The following is an 18297-nucleotide window of genomic DNA, read 5'->3' as shown; positions in this document are numbered from 1 at the left end:
CACACACACAGCACTTCACCCCCCCTTAACACAAACACACACTGAAACAGCCTCCACATACACAGAAATGCACCCCATTACACACACTTACATACACGCACAGAAACACCTCCCCAACACACGCACAGAAGCAACCCCTCTCACACAGACAAACAGCAATTCCCATAGACACAAACACCCCCCCTTCACACTCACACACTTTACCCACCCAGACAGTGTTCTTTGTTCATTACAGAAATACATACCCACACACAAACGAACACACAAAAACACTCCAACCCCTACACACACATTGAAATACAACCCCCACGCACACACAGAAACACCCTCCCCAGACACACATAGAAACAGCCCGCCTCACACAGAGAAACAACCACCTCACACAAATACACACCTTCTGACCAATCCCTCCCCCCGCCACGCACACACACTCCACCTCCCATTTATTGTCCCTTATAAAGACACACCCCCACACACACACAGAAACACACCATGCCCCTATACATACACTTAATTACCGCACCTCCTCATGCGAAACACCCTCCTCCCATACACATACATAGACAAAAACAGCCCCCCATTCACACACAGAGAAACACCATCTCCCCACACACACACACACACACATATATATATGTAGAAACACTCCCTACACACATATAGAAACATCCTCCCCCCACTCACACACACCCTCACAATGAAACACCCCCTATACACATGCATAAACATCCCCCCACACACACACTCACAAAGAAACACCCATTACACACACACACACAAATGACCCCCTCGGTACACACAGAAACAGCCCCCCCATATGCACACAGAAACACCAAACACACATACAGAAACCACCACCTCCCGCAGACGTAGAAACACACCCCCCCCATACATAGAAACGTCACCCTCACACACACACATACCCTCACACAGAAACACCCCTACAGACACACACAAACAACCCCCTCTCTCACACACACACACACAGACACAATCCACACACACAGAAGCACCCCAGCGCACACACACACACACACAGAAACAACCTTCCCACAAAAACACACCACCCCCCCACCTATTGCAGAAGGTAAGGGGGCATGGAGTTGGGGGTAGGGTGTTAGCATGGATAGAGGATTGGTTGTCAAATAGAAGGCAGAGAGTGGGGGTTAATGGGTGCTATTCGGATTGGCGGTTGGTGACTAGTGGAGTGCCCCACGGGTCGGTGCTGGGGCTTCAGCTATTTACCATTTATATAGATGATCTGGAGGAGGGAACCGAGTGTATGGTGTCGAAATTTGCTCATGACACCAAGATTGGTGGAACGGCAAATTGCGCGGAGGGTGTGGAGAGTCTGCAGAAGGATATAGATAGGCTGGGCGATGGGCCAGGAACTGGCAAATGGAATTTAATGTTGGCAAGTGTGAGGTGGTCCACTTTGGTAGGAATAATGGTAGGAAGGACTATTACTTACGTGGCGAAAAACTGCAGCAGGCGACGGTGCAGAGGGACCTCGGGGTCCTTGTGCATGAGTCGCAAAAACCCAGCCTGCAGGTGCAGCAGATGGTCAGGAAGGCGAATGGGATGCTGGCCTTCATAGCAAGGGGGATTGAATATAAAAGTAGGGAGGTCTTGCTGTGGCTGTATAGGGCATCGGTGAGGCCGCAGCTGGAGTACTGTGTGCAGTTTTGGTCGCCGTACTTACGCAAGGATATTTTGGCCTTGGAGGGAGTGCAGAGGAGGTTTACTAGGCTGATGCCGGAGTTGAGGGGGTTGAGCTATGAGGAGAGGCTGAATAAATTAGGCTTGTACTCGTTAGAGTTTAGAAGAATGAGGGGAGATCTCATTGAGACATATAAGATGATGAATGGGATGGATAGGATAGAGGTGGAGAGACTCGTCCCGCTCAAAGGATAGTAGGACTAGGGGGCACAGCCTCAAGATAAAGGGGGGGAGGTTTAGAACGGAGTTGAGGAGGAACTTCTTCACTCAAAGGGTGGTGAATCTCTGGAATTCTCTGCCAGTTGAGGTGGTGGAGGCTGCGTCGCTAAATATTTTTAAGACGCGGGTTGATGGGTTTTTGATAAGCGAGGGATTAAGGGTTATGGGGAGAGGGCGGGAATGTGGAACTGAGACACAACAGATCAGCCATGATCTTATTGAATGGCGGGGCAGGCTCGAAGGTCTAGATGGCCTACTCCTGCTCCTATTTCTTATGTTCTTATGTTCTGTTCATACAGTGTTCTTTGACCTTCATAGGAACACGCACACACAGAAACACTCCACCCCCCATGCACACACTGAATCACCGCCCCACCATACCCACACACAGAAACACCTCCAATCACACAGAGAAACATCCCCCCTCCCCAAACACACACACACACACACATCCCTCCACACACAGAAACACTCCACCCCAACCCCCCCCCCACACACACACGCAGAAACACCCTGCAACACCCCCACAAACACCACCCTATACACACACAAACACCAACCTGTGCATACACATACAGAAACACCCCCACACACACAGAAACAACACACAGAGAGAACATCCCCCCTCCCCAAACACACACACACAGAAACACCTCCCCCACACACACAAACATCCCTTCACACACACACACTCCACCTCACCCCCCACCGACCACACACACAGAAACAACACACAGAGAGAACATCCCCCCTCCCCAAACACACACACACAGAAACACCTCCCCCACACACACAAACATCCCTTCACACACACACACTCCACCTCACCCCCCACCGACCACACACACACAGAAACACTCTGCACCGCCCCACACACACAAACACCAACCCACGCATATACATACAGAAACATCCCTCCACACAAACAGAAACACACCCCACCACACACAAACATCCCTCACAGAAACACCACCCCACAAACACACACACACACTCCAACCCCAACACACAAAAACACCTGCCTCCATGGACACACACACAGAAACACCGCCCCACTACACACACAGAAATACCCCTGCCGCAGACACACACAGAAATACCACCCTCCACACATATACACACACACAGTCCACACCCCCACACACAGTGTTCTTTGATCTTTACAGAAACTCACCCCTACACACATAGAAGCGCCCCACACACACACACTGAAACACCCCCTCATGCACACACAGAATCACTCCCCCCCAACACATACATAGAAGCATCCTGTCCACACAAGCACGGAGAAACACTCCCACACACACAGAAACAGCCCTCTCCCCACACACAAACACCCTCCCAGACACACACACAAACACCCTCCCAGACACACACACAAACACCCTCCCAGACACACACACAAACACCCTCCCAGACACACACACAAACAGCCTGCCATACACACAGAGAAAATACCCCTTCACACAAATAGACACCCTCCGACCAACTCCTCTCCCCCACACACAGACACACACACACACTGTTCATCGTCCCTTATAGAAACACACCTCCACATAGAAACATGCCAGCCACCTACGCACACTTAATCACCGCACCCTCCATGCACACACACAGAAACACCCTCCCCTACACACACACACAAAAATAGCCTCCCATTCACACGCACGTACACCCACACAAACATCCACCCCACACACACACACATACCCTCACACAGAAACACCACCTGCACACAAACAACCCCAGACACACATAAAAACAGCCCCCACACATATAGAAATACCACATACACTCAAACACTCGTGCACATACACAGAAGCAAACACCCCCTCACACACACACAAAAACACATACCTCCCCCCCACACATAGACACAGAAACAGCCTCCTTCATACAAGTGCACACACATACAAACCCACACACCTCCTCAACACACAAGAAACAGTCACACACACACACACACACACACACACACACACACACACACACACACACACAGAAACAGCCCTCCCAACACACACACACAGAAACACCCTTCCCAGATACACATAGAAGCAGCCTACCATACACACAGAGAAACAACGCCTTCGCACAAATACACACCCTCTGACCAACCCCTCCACCACACAGACACACACTCTGCCCTCCCACACACATTGTTCATTGTCCCTTCCAGAAACACACCTCCACACACACAGAAACATGCCAGCCCCCTACACACACACTTAATCACCACAGCTCTCCATGCACACACACACAAACACCCTCCCCCCCACACACACATGCACAAAAACAGCTCCCTATTCACACACACACACCCACATACAGAAACATCCCCCCTACACACACATACAAACAGCCCGCACACATATAGAATTCTCCCCTGCCACACACACACAGAAACACCCGCGCACATACACACACAGAAACATATACCCACCCACACAAAAACAGCATCCTTCACACACGCGCGCACACACACAAACCCACATTCCTCCCGTAACATACAGTAAGAAACAGCTGCACCCCCCACACACACATAAACACTCCCTCCCCCTGAGACAAACACACACACAAACACCTTCCCAACACCCCCCCACTCCCAAACACACACACACACACACACACACACAGAAACAACCGCGCCATACAATCATACCCACACATACCGATACACCACAACCCAACCCCCCCCAACACAGTGTTCTTCAACCTTTATAGAAACACACACCCCAAACACACAGAAACACTCCACCCCCAATGCCCTCCATATACACACACAACAGAAACACTCCCCCACACACAGAGAAACATTCCCCCCCACCCCTCCACACACACACTCACACCCCCGTCACACAGAAATACGTCCACACGTGCCGAAACAACCTCCTTCCACACACACAAAATAGAAACAAACCACGCCCCCTCCCACACACACATTCAAAGCATCTCTCCATAATCACACAAACAACCTCCATACATACACACACAAAAATACCCTGCTCCACATACGCACAGAAACAAACCTCCACACACAGACACACACACATCTTTCCACACAAAAACACCCCCCCACTACACAGAAACAACCCTTTCACACACATGCACTTACACTGAAATACCACACACACACACGCACACACACACACACACACACAGATACATCCCCCAACACACACACACGGAAAATACCCACACACATACAGACAGAAACACCCACACACAAGCACACAGAGATACACATACAAACAATAACACAGAAACACCCCCCCCACACACAGAAACATCTTCCCCACACACATACACAAACAGAAACACCACCCCCCCCAACAGACACACACACAGAAACACCGTTGCACCACCCCCACCCCCACCCACACGAGTTTGATGAGGGCTCATCTACTGAGGTAGTATGGGCTGACGAAAGGAGAGGTCATCCTGTTGAGAGTTTTCTATAGTCCTCCGAAAAGTTCCAGAGATGTGGAGGAAAGGATTGCAAAGATGATTCAGGATAGGAGGGAAAGTAACGGTAGATATTATGGGGGACTTTAACTTTACAAATATTGACTGGAAAAGCTATAGTTCAAGTACTTTAGATGGGTCAGTTTTTGTCCAATGTGTGCAGGAGGGTTTCCTGACACAGCATGTAGATAGGCCAACAAGAGGTGTGGCCACATTGGATTTGGTACTGGGTAATGAACCAGGCCAGGTGTTAGATTTGGAGGTAAGTGAACACTTTGGTGATAGTGACCACAGTTCAGTTACGTTTACCTTAGCGATGGAAAGGGATAGGTATATACCGCAAGGCAAGAGTTATAGCTGGGGGAAAGGAAGTTATGATGCGTTTAGACAAGATTTAGGATGCACAGGATGTGGAAGGAAACTGCAGGGGATGGGCACAATTGAAATGTGGAGCTTGTTCAAGGAACAGGTACTGTGTGTCCTTAAAAAGTACGTACCTGTCAGGCAGGGAGGAAGTGGTCGAGCGAGGGAACCGTGGTTTAATAAAGAAGTTGAATCTCTTGTGAAGAGGAAGAAAGAGACTTATGTAAAGATGGGACAAGAAGGCTCAGTTAGGGCGCTTGAGAGTTACAAATTAGCCAGGAAGACCTAAAGAGAGAGAGCTAAGAAGAGCCAGGAGGAGACATGAGAAGTCTTTGGCAGGTCGGATCAAGGAAAACCCTAAAGCTTTGTATAGGTATGTCAGGAATAAAAGAATGACTAGGGTAAGATTAGGGCCAGTCAAGGACGGTAGTGGGAAGTTGTGCGTGGAATCCAAAGAGATAGGAGAGGCGCCAAATGAATACTTTTCATCAGTATTCACACAGAAAAAGGCAATGTCGTCAAGGAGAACACTGAGAAACAGGCTATTAGACTAGACGGGATTGAGGTTCATAAGGAGGAGGTGTTAGCAATTCTGGAAAGTATGAAAATAGGTAAGTCCCCTGGGCTGGATGGGATTTCTCCTAGGATTCTCTGGGAGGCTAGGGAGGAGATTGCAGAGCCTTTGGCTTTGATCTTTATGTCGTCATTGTCTACAGGAATAGTGCCAGAAGACTGGAGGATAGCAAATATTGTCCCCTTGTTCAAAAAGGGGAGTAGAGACAACCCTGGTAATTATACGCCTGTGAGCCTTACTTCTGCTGTGGGCAAAATTTTGGAAAGGATTATAAGAGATAGGAATAATTAGAAAGGAATAATTTGATTAGGGGTAGTCAGCATGGTTTTGTGAAGGGTTAAGTGGTGTCTCACAAACCTTATTCAGTTCTTTGAGAACCAGTGAACCAGTGTACTGGTGGCTGGTTTTAAGTCGGTCCACCTCGTGTCCAACGAGGGGCATAGACGCGATGGGTCGTACTGGGGCTGCTCTTGGTTGTTCAAGATTGGCCTAGTGCTTCATGTCGTTAGTGTGTGCCTAAACTGGACAAGATACTGGGCAATACGAAAGCTCAGTGACTATCGCTGATTGCTGTGCAGACACATGGATTTGGGCCGGTGTCTGTGGGAGTTTGCGCATTCTCCCCATGCTTGCGTGGGTTTTCTCCAGGTGCTCCGGTTTCCTCCCACACCCCAAAGATGTGCTGTTAGGCTGATTGGCAGGAATAAATTGTCCCTAAATCAGTTTCCCTCAATCTGGATGGCCATCAAACATTAGATAGGGGTCATGGGTAGAGAGGTGAACTGGTGGTGTTGAGATGGCGGCGCAGGCTCGTTGGGCCGAAGGGCCTGTTTCCCAGGCTGATTTTGTTCTTTGAGAAGGTGACCAAAGAGGTGGATAAGGGTAAAGCAGTTGATGTGGTGTATATGGATTTCAGTAATGAGTTCGATAATTCCCCATGGTAAGCTATTGCAGAAGATACGGAGGCATGGGATTGAGGGTGATTTAGCGATTTGGATCAGAAATTGGCTAGCTGTAAGAAGGCAGAGGGTGGTGGTTGATGGGAAATGTTCATCCCGGAGTTCAGTTACTGGTGGTGTACCACAAGGATCTGTTTTGGGGCCACTGCTGTTTGTCATTTTATAAATTACCTGGATGAAGGCGTAGAAGGATGGGTTAGGAAATTTGCAGATGGCACTAAAGTCAGTGGAGTTGTGGACAGTGCAGAAGGATGTTGCAGGTTACAGAGGGACATAGATAAGCTACAGAGCTGGGCTGAGAGGTGGCAAATGGAGTTTAATCATAGAAATCATCACAGAAAACCTACAGTACAGAAAGAGGCCATTCGGCCCATCGAGTCTGCACCAACCACAATCCCATCCAGGCCATACCTCCATATCCCTACATATTTACCCACTAATCCTTCTAACCTACGCATTTCAGGACACTAAGGACAATTTTAACATGGAACATCAACCTAACCCACGGGAGGAAACAGGAGCACCCGGAGGAAACCCACGCAGACACAAGGAGAATGTGCAAGCTCCACACAGACAGTGAGCCAAGCCGAGAATCGAACCCAGGTCCCTGGAGCTGTGAAGCAGCAGAGCTAACCACTGTGCTACCGTGTCGCCCCATGTCGTTTAATGCAGAAAAGTGTGAGGTGATGCACTTTGGAAGGAGTAACAGGAATACGGAGTACTGGGCTAATGGTAAGATATTTGGTAGTGTGAATGAGCAGAGAGATCTTGGTGTACATGTGCATAGATCCCTGAAAGTTGGCACCCAGGTTGATAGGGTTGTTAAGAAGGCATACAGTGTGTTAGCTTTTATTGGTAGAGGGATTGAGTTTCGGAGCCATGAGGTCATTGCAGCTGCATAAAAATCTGGTGTGGCCGCACTTGGAGTATTGCGTACAGTTCTGGTCGCTGCATTATAGGAAGGATGTGGAAGCATTGGAAAGGTTGCAGAGGAGATTTACCAGGATGTTGCCTGGTATGGTGGGAAGGTCTTATGAGGAAAGGCTGAGGGACTTGAGGTTGTTTTCGTTAGAGAGAAGAAGTTTAAGAGGTGACTTAATAGAGGCACATAAGATGATCAGAGGATTAGATAGGGTGGACAGTGAGAGGCTTTTTCCTCAGATGGAGATGGCTAGTATGAAGGGATATAGCTTTAAATTGAGGGATGATAGATATAGGACAGATGTCAGAGGTAGGTTCTTTACTCAGAGTAATAAGGGCGTGGAATGCCCTGCCTGCAACAGTAGTGGATTCACCAACATTAAGGGTATTTAAATAGTCATTGGATAAACATATAAATGATATTGGAATAGTGTAGTAGGTTAGATGGGCTTTAGATTGGTTTCACAGGCAACATGGAGGGCCGAAGGGCCTGTACTGTGCTGTAATGTTCTACGTTCTATGTTCACACGCACACTATCCCCACACACAGAAACACCCTGCTACCCCCACACACACACTCCCACACAAACAACTCCCCTATACACAAACACCAATCTGTGCACGCACACACACAGAAACCCCCCTCCCACACACACAAACAGAAACACACCCCCACAGACACACCGCCCCCCCCAAATGCACACACACACAAACAGCTTCCCATGCACACACAGAAACACCATCCCCAGAGACACACACTGAAATACCACCACACTCACTCACATTCACACTGCATGCTCCCACCCAGTGTTCTTTGATATTCATAGAAACACGCACCCCCCACACACAGAAGCACTCCACCACCCCAACACACACGCTGAAACACCACACACCCCTTGCACACACACACACACACAGAAACAGCCCCCCAACACACACACATAGAAGCACCACCTCACACATGCACAGAGAAACACCCCCACATACACAAACACAGAAACACCCCTCCCCACAAACAAACGCCACCCCCACACACAGAAACAAAACTCCACCCACACAAACACAGAAATACACCCCCCCCCCCCACTGACACATACAGAAACACCGCCCCCACACACACACAGAAATACCACTCCCCCAACAAAAACACACACACTCCATACCCCCACACAGTATTCTTTGATCTTTATAGAAACACACCCTCACACACACAGAAGCACTCCACCCCCCCTACATACACACAAACACCCTCACCCGCCACACACACTCAACACTCCTTCACAAACACAAACAACCTCTACATATACACACACACACCCACCTCCACACAAGCACAGAAAAAACTCTCCACAGCCCACAGACATTCACACATAGAAACAGTTTCCCCACACACACACACCTCTGCACATAGAAACACACAGACACAAAAACCCCCCACACACACACACAGACAAACAGCCCCTGTAAACATCCATCCCCCCTCCACACACACACACAAACACCACCCCAACACACACACACACACACACACACACACACACACACACACTCTCCAAGAATGAGGGGAGATCTCATTGAGACGTATAAGATGATGAATGGGATGGATAGGATAGAGGCGGAGAGACTCTTCCCGCTCAGAAAGGATAGTAGGACTAGGGGGCATAGCCTCAAGATAAAGGGGGGGGCGGTTTAGAACAGAGTTGAGGAGGAACTTCTTCACTCAAAGGGTGGTGAATCTCTGGAATTCTCTGCCCGTTGAAGTGGTGGAGGCTGCCTCGCTAAATATTTTTAAGACGCGGGTTGATGGGTTTTTGATGAGAGAGGGGATTAAGGGTTATGGGGAGAGGGCGGGAATGTGGAACTGAGCCACGACAGTTAAGCCATGATCTTATTGAATGGCAGGGCAGGCTCGAAGGGCTAGTTGGCCTACTCCTGCTCCTATTTCTTATGTTCTTATCCCCACACACACTGTCCTTTGTTCATTATAGAAACACACCCCCACACAAAAACAAACACACAAAAACACTCCAAGCCCCCCACACACATTGAAATTCACACACACACACACACACACACACACACACACACACACACACACACACACACACACACACAAACACCCTCCCAAGACACACACACAGAGAAACAATCCCCTCACACAAATACACACCCTCCTACCAACACCCCCCAACAAACACACACTCCACACCCCCCCCAACACAGTGTTCATTGTCCCTTATTGAAATACCCTCCCATGCACACAAAAAGATGCCAGCCCCCCCGCACACACACTTAATCACCACACCTCCCATGCACACACACACAGAAACACCCTCCCCTCCCCCACAACACATACACAAAACCAGCCTCCCACTGAGGCACTCACTGTGTTAAAATGGGCGGTGCGGGCTTGTAGGGCCGAAAGGCCTGTTTCCTGTGCTGTGCTGTTCTTTGTTCATTCACACACACAGAAACACCCTCCTCCCCACACGCACACACATACACAAAACCAGCCCGCCATTCACATATACAGAAATATCATTCCCCCACACTCAGGCACACATACACAGAAATATAGCCACACACACACACACACACACACACACACACAGAAACATCCCCCCCACATATACACACCCACACACACACACACACACACACACACACACAAACAACCCCCCCAAGACACACAAACAGCCCCACATACACAGAACACCCCCTCCACATACATACACACCACACCCCCACAGATACACTGAAACACCAGCACCACACACATACACAGAAACATCTCCCACAAACTCACACACTTAGAAGTACCCCCTCCACACACACACACAAACACCACCACACACGCACAAAGAGAAACACCACCACACACACAGAGAAACAGCCACCTCCCACATGCACATGTAGAAACACCCCTCCCTGCACACACACACAGAAACACCCCCCCACAAACACACACACACAGAAACACCCCCCACACCCACACAAACTGAATCATCCCTCCATGCACACACAAAAACATCCCCACCTCCCGCACACACATTGAAACACCCTTCCCCCACACACACAGAAACACCTCCCCAACACACTCACACCCCCCGCCACACAGTGGTCTTTGTTCTTTATAGACAGACACCCCCACATACACAGAAACACACATGCACGCATACACATGCACAGAAACACCTCCTACACCCAAAAAACACCCTCCAATACAGAAACAATGTTTGTAACGCACTAATGTCCCACATTCCTTTCCCACCATTGCAGAGCTTTGATCAACACTCTTCCAGGCCACTACCCTACCTATCTATGTTATCTCTGTCTCTTCACAATTCTCCAACACATCAGTACTCCTCAAAGTCTGGCCTCTTGTACTTCTCCCATTATAAATCTTCTGTATTCGTGCATTGATCTTCTCAGCTCTGCCTGCGCTCTCTGCCTCTTGATCTCACATGCCTCCCTCAATAGGGTTCTTAAAACATACCCTCATTAAGAAAGCTTTTGGTCATTTGATGCAAGACCACCTGAGATGGCTCAGGGTCATATTTTGCTTCTTACTATTCCTAGGAAACATTTTAGGGTATTTGACCATGTTAAAGGCAATCGGTATGTTTGTTAGGATTGTTGCTGTATTTACACCAAATGTATTGATTGGGACAACTTAGAGGGAGCTTTACTCTGTATCTAACCCCATGTTGTACCTATCCTTGAGAGTGTTTGATGGGAACAGTGTAGAGGGAGCTTTATGGTATATTTGGAAATGATTTCTGATATTGTTTTAGGAACAGGAAGAACATTGATCAAAATCCCAGAATTCAGTGATTTAATCTTTTACAGCAGGAATCCTGTAATGAAACAGCATGGTGTTTTTATTGACAGTATGTGATCCAGCAATCTAGATTCCCAGTGATCTACTGATTGTCAGGGAATCCAATAATATACTGACTGATAATAATTGCATATGATGCAGTGAACAATTGCTTTACCAGCGGTATTATGATCTGCTAAGTGACAGCAAGTGACACAATGATCTACTGACTCAACATAGGAGCCCATATCTACTGACTCACGGGACAGGAGCTAGTGATCAACTGACTTCACAGCATTCTATTAACCCACAGCATAGCATCCAGTGACTTACCAAATTATACCATGTGATCCAGTGATTCACAACATGTGATCAGTGATTTATTATTCCATAGCATGGCTTCATTAACCAATTGGCAGAATAGAGGATTCAGTGATCTACCCACTCAGCACAGGATCAACGCTTTATTGACTTACAACAGGGGAATGAGTTGACACGTGGATGGGAATCCAGTTACCTATTAGCTCACAATATAGGATCCAATGAAAGACTGAGTCAAGGGATGTGATCCAGCGACTGGTTCCTGTAAATGGGCTCAGACATAACCATTTTTTATAAAGTAGATACAGATATGCTCAAGGATATTTCTCAAATTTTAAAACACTGGACAAAGACCTTATAAAATGTCTGATTTGATCTCTGTCTGTGACACTGAACAAAAGCAACTATCTGGCATCATCACAGAAACCGTTGGCTCATCATCTCTGAAGAGACATGGCCAATTCCCATGGCCTACAAGAAAGCAAATTCAAAGAAAATTATAACGCAGGCTAGCCAGAATATGTTCATCTGCTTGGATAAAGGACCCCTTAACCTTTCTTGAGAGGATTTCTTGAAACAATATTTGGATAGTCCAACTAGAGGAGGGACCATACTGGATCTTGTAATGGCAAATAAGCCTGGCAGGTGGCTGACTTTTCAATGGGAGAGCATTTCGGAAACAGTGACCCCAACTCAAGTTTGAAGATAACTATGAGTAACGATAAGTCAGAACCTTGTGGGAAGGTATTAAATTGCAGGAGGGCAAATTATGACAGGATTAGGCAGGAGCTAGGAAGACTTGGAAGCAGCTAGTATCTGGCAAGTCCACATTTGACACATGGGAGTTGTTTAAAGACCTACTGATCAGAGTTCAGCACCAGCATATTCCAGTCAGATGGAAAGACAAAGATAGCAAGGTAGGGGAGCAAAGATAGGGGATCCTTGGATAACAAGGGAGGTTGTGAATTTAGTTAAAAGGGAAAAAAATAAGCATATGTAAGCTTTAGGGAGTTAAAATCGGGTAGGGCTCATATAAAGAAAGCAGGAAAGAACTCAAGCAGAGAATTAGGAGAGCAAGGCGGCGGGGGGCAAGTAGGATTAAAGAGAATCCTAAGGCGTTTTATATATACATTATAAACAAGATAACTCGGGAGCAAGTAGGATCACTCAGGGATAAACAATGGAACTTGTGCTTGGAGACACACGTGGCCGAGATCCTAAATTAGTTTTTGTGTCAGTGTTCACCAAGGAGAAAGCCATTGAGGATAGTGAGATGCTTGTGGACCATGCTAATATGCTAGGGTATCTTGAGATCAAGAAAGAAGTGGTATTGGGTCTCTGGAACAGCATTAAGGTGGATAAGACCCAGGGCCCGATGGGATCTACCCCTGGTTATTGAGAAGGGCAAGTGAGGAGATAGCTGAGGCGCTAACAAAGATCTTTGTATCCTTGTTAGCCATTGGAGAGGTCCCAGAGAACTGGCAAGTAGCTACTGTTGTTCCTCTGTTCAAAAAAGGAAGAAGGGATGATCCAGGAAATTACAGGCCGATGAATCTCACATTGATGGTTGGAAAGCTATTGGAAAGGATTCTTAGAAACAGGGTTTACATGCATTTGGAAAAGCATAGCCTAATTAGAGAAAGTCAGCATGGTTTTGTGCGAGTCTTACTAACTTGTCAGATTTTATTCAAGGAGGTGACAAAGGTAATCGATGAGGGTGGAGCATTGGAAACTAGAAAAAAAACTAGAAAGAGTGCAGAAAAGATTTACGAAGATGCTACCAGGACTCGATGGTTTGAGTTATAAGGAGACGCTGGTTAGACTGGGACTTCTTTCCCTGGAGCATAAAAAGCTTAGAGATGATCTTATAGAGGTCTATAAAGTAATGAGGGACATAGATCAGCTAGATGGTGAATATCTTTTCCTAAAGATAGGGGAGTCTAAAACTAGAGGGCATAGGTTTACGGTGAGACAGGAGAGATACAAAAGGGTCTAGAGGAACATTTTTGTCACACAGAAGGTGGTGTGTGTCTGGAACAAGCTGCTTGAGGTAGTAAGAGAGGCAGGTACAATTTTGTCTTTTAAAAAGCATTCAGACGGTTATATCAGTAAGTTGGATATCGCGGGATATAGGCCAAGCGTGGACAATTGGGATTAGCTTAGTTGTTAAAAAAAAGGGTGGCATGGATAAGTTGGGCCTAAGAGCCTATTTCCATGCTGTAAACCTCTCTGATTCTATGGATGTTGTGTACATGGATTTTAGTAAGGCTTTTTTAACAAAGCCTCATTGTTGCCTCATCTAGAAAATTAAAATGCATGGGAACCATGGTGACTTGGACATGTGAATTCAGAATTGGCTGGCCCATAGAAGTCAGAGTTGTGGTGGAAGGGTGTTTTTCTGGCTAGAGGTCTGTGACTAGTGGTGTTCCACAGGGATCTGTACTGGGATCTCTGCTTTTGACTTGTATGAAAATGTAAATGGATGGGTTATTGAATTTGCAGATGACACAAAGATAGGTAGAGTTGTGGATATGTAGAAGGTTGTCAAATAATACAGTGGGATATAGATCAGTTATAGGTATGGGCGGAAAAACAGCAGATGGAGTTTAATCTGGGCAAGTTGAGGTGCTGCACTTTGGGAGATCAAACGTGAAAGTTAAGTATATGGTTAATGGCAGGACCCTGAACAAATTAAGATACAGAGGGATCTTGGCATTCAAGTCTATTGTTCCCTGAAAGTGGCCACACCAAGAAGATAGGGCTGTAAAGAAGCATATGGCATGCTTGCCCTTATTGCTCGGGGCATTGAATACAACAGTCAGAGTGTCATGTTGCAGCTTTATGAAACTTTGGTTAGGCTGCATTTATGAGTATTCCACTCAATTCTGGTCACCACAGGAAGGATGTGGAGGCTTTGGAGAGGTTACATAAGAGGTTACCAGGCTGCTGCCTGGATTAGAGGGTATGAGCTGTAAGGAGAGGCTGGGCAAACTAGATTTGTTTTCTCTGATGGGGCAGAGGTTAAGGGGCATAGATAGGGTTGACAGTCAGAATCTTTTTCCCAGAGTTGAAATGTCTAATACTAGGGGATATGCACTTAAGGTGAGAGGGGGAAAGTTCAAAGGAGATGTGAAGGGTAAGCGTTTACACAGAGACTGGTAGGTGTCAGCAACGTGCTGCCAGAATGGAAGTGTAGGCAGATACGATAGGGGCATTTAAGGAGCTTTTGGATAAGACATGAATATGCAAGTTATAGAGAGATAAGGACGAAGGGCAGGCAGTAAGGATTAGTTTAATTTGGCATCATGTTTGGCACAGCATTATGGTCTGAAGGGCCTGTTCCTATGCTATCCTATCTCTGTTTAACCATTCAGAGAGGCCAGATAAGGCATACACATTCCTTGTCAGTCAATGTGGAAAGTTGGGAGTCATGTGATATGGTGGAAGCAGCCTTGCTGCTCTGCAAAGGCAGTCTACCAAATCTACAAGCAACAGCAAAGAAAAATGCTGTCGAAATTGAATAACTGGCCCCATCCAGTTTCCATTGTATTTTATGTGCCATCAGCAGCAAGATTGATTTATCTCGGTATGGCTTTCTCATCGCGTGAAGGCAACAACACAGGAAAAGTGAATTATCCAGCATTGGTTTTCAACCGACCTCTGTGAAGCAATTGGCCTTTAATTTCTAATGATGGACCCACATGAAACGGCATTTCATTTCTTTGTGGTCTTTGTACTTCTTTCTTTTTAAATCTTTCTTTTCTCACTTTTACTATATAAATATAAAGGGGAAAATATTGCAAATTCTCTCCCCCTTTCGAGCAAGCACAAATAAATTAACCCTTTGAGTTCGCTAAGAGATTACAATAGAAAATTGGTTTGCACTAAAACTGAGGGGATGGAAAATATGATGCTGCTCATAAAGAAGAAAACAAGTTAAAACACATTACTAATAACAGGCTGATGGTGAGAGGGGATATTAGTGCCGTTTAAATTAAATGCCTCCTACCCATCCACGGCAGTCAAGTGAGTTTGATCAAAAATATGTGCACTCACCTCTAACAGACTGTCACCCACTAGAGCGACAAGGAGCTGCTTGCCACTTTCCTCCCGTATCAGAGAGGCATTCTCTGACGCATACATACAAGTGAAATCAAACATGGCCACATCTGGCTGGCCATAATGGTTCATGGCAAAGTCTAGGCGTGGCAGCTGATGATTCGTGGAGAAACTGGCCGCCTCCCTCACATAGTTCAGAAGTGCTTCTTGATTCATATTATTCCGAGAAAGCAGCTTTTCAGTGTCAGAGTAATCCTGGTGTGGGCAGAAAAGAAAGACAATGCAGAGTGGACAATCAAACCAGTGGAACATGAGTATATACGAGTGAGAGTGCTGAGTGTGCATATATGAGTGTGAGGGTGAATGCAGAGAGTGCTGAGTGCATGTAAATGAGCAAAACAGAGACTAAAGAGAGAAGTGCTGAATGCATTCTAAGTGCCTTCATTGGCTGCGACATTGGGTATTAAAGTTGGCAAATTATGTTCCAGTTATATAAAGATGTTGGTTAGGACACATTTGGAATACTATGTCCAATTCTGGTCACCACACTACCAGAAAGACGTCAAGGCTTTGAAGGGAGTACAGAAAAAGTTTACCCAGGATGTTGCTTGGTATGAAGGGTATTAGCTATGAGGAGAGCTTGAGTAAACTGGGATTGTTCTCCCTGGAAAGACAGAAACTGAGAGGAGACCTGATAGATGTTTATAACATTATGAGGGGCATAGATAAGGTGAACAGTTGGAAACTTTTTCTCAGGGCAGAAGTTACAATCACAAGGGGGCACAAGTTCAAAATAAGGGGGGAAAGGTTCAGTAGAGATGTGCGGGTGAAGTTTTTTTTTACACAGAGGGTGGTGAGGGGCCAGGAATGCACTGCCAAATGAGGTGGTTGAGGCAGACATGTTAGTGACTTTAAAACTTATCTGGAGAGACGCATGAACAGATGAGGAATAGAGGGATACAGGCATTGGTCTATGTAGGACAACGTGATTGACCCAGGTTTGGTGGGCCAAAGGAATTGTTCCTATGGTGTCCTATTCTTTGTGTATATAAGTGAAAGGGAGAGTATAGAGAGAATCGAGCATGTGTATATGAGTGAGAATGCTGAGTGTGTTTACAAGTGATAAGAGAAGGCAGCGTGTTGAACATGAGAGAGTGTTGAATGTGTGTATACGAGTGAGAGTGTTGAGCACATATGATTGAAAGGACTGAGCATGTGTATATCAGTGAGGACTCTGAACACATGTATATCAATGAGTGTGCTGACACGTTTATATGAGTGAGAGGGAGAATACAGAGTGCTGGGTGCATGTATATGAGTGAGGGTGCTGAGTTGTATATATGGATGAGGAGAAAATGGTTCACTGTCAAGCACATGTATATGAGTGAGAGTGTTGAGACATTTATATGAGAGTGCTGAGCACATCATTGAGTGACAACAATGACAGCACTCTATTTCACTGGTAATTCCAGAGTGAAGGGAACAAGACTAAGAAAATGGAAATTTGTGAAACTATACATGTTTATGTTAAGATCCCTCTCTGTATTTGAACTGTCACACTGACTTGCCTATTCTGTTGTCCTGTGTTATTATTTTTGTGTGGCATAGTTAGGAGTTGATCGTTTTCAAGCGCACTCTGACCATGTCACAGCTTACCCTCAGATATTAGCTTCTCCGCCATTTGGCCATTCACACCTTTTATTTTCTCTATGGACAGCCATTAGTAGCCTTTCCCCTTGTTTCTGTGGCAATGACTCGTCTTTCATTCCCTCACCCTACAATATAAATATCTCTGACTTACTATGTCTTTTAGCTTTGACAAAGGGTCATCCAAACTTGAAAGGTCAGCTCTTTTCTCTCCCTACAGATGCTGCCAG

The 18297-nt window shown here is 46.4% G+C and overlaps 1 protein-coding gene across 6 annotated transcripts in view; it reads right to left on the bottom strand.

Annotated features, from left to right (window-relative positions):
- Nucleotides 1-18297, bottom strand: part of mical3a (microtubule associated monooxygenase, calponin and LIM domain containing 3a) — a 422657-nt gene that overhangs the window by 301610 nt on the left and 102750 nt on the right. For all 6 annotated transcript variants that reach the window (XM_080190575.1, XM_080190577.1, XM_080190576.1 and 3 more), the window contains one exon: nt 16418-16675. In XM_080190575.1, the coding sequence (XP_080046701.1) occupies nt 16418-16675 (258 nt within the window). The remainder of the gene's footprint in view (nt 1-16417; nt 16676-18297) is intronic.

The sequence above is a fragment of the Carcharhinus amblyrhynchos genome, chromosome 6 (assembly GCF_965287045.1).
Source record: "Carcharhinus amblyrhynchos chromosome 6, sCarAmb.v2.hapA, whole genome shotgun sequence".
In the NCBI taxonomy this organism is placed as follows: Eukaryota; Metazoa; Chordata; class Chondrichthyes; order Carcharhiniformes; family Carcharhinidae; genus Carcharhinus; species Carcharhinus amblyrhynchos.
The sequence above is the reverse complement of the archived record's forward strand: the minus strand, read 5'-3'. Positions and strand labels throughout refer to the sequence as shown.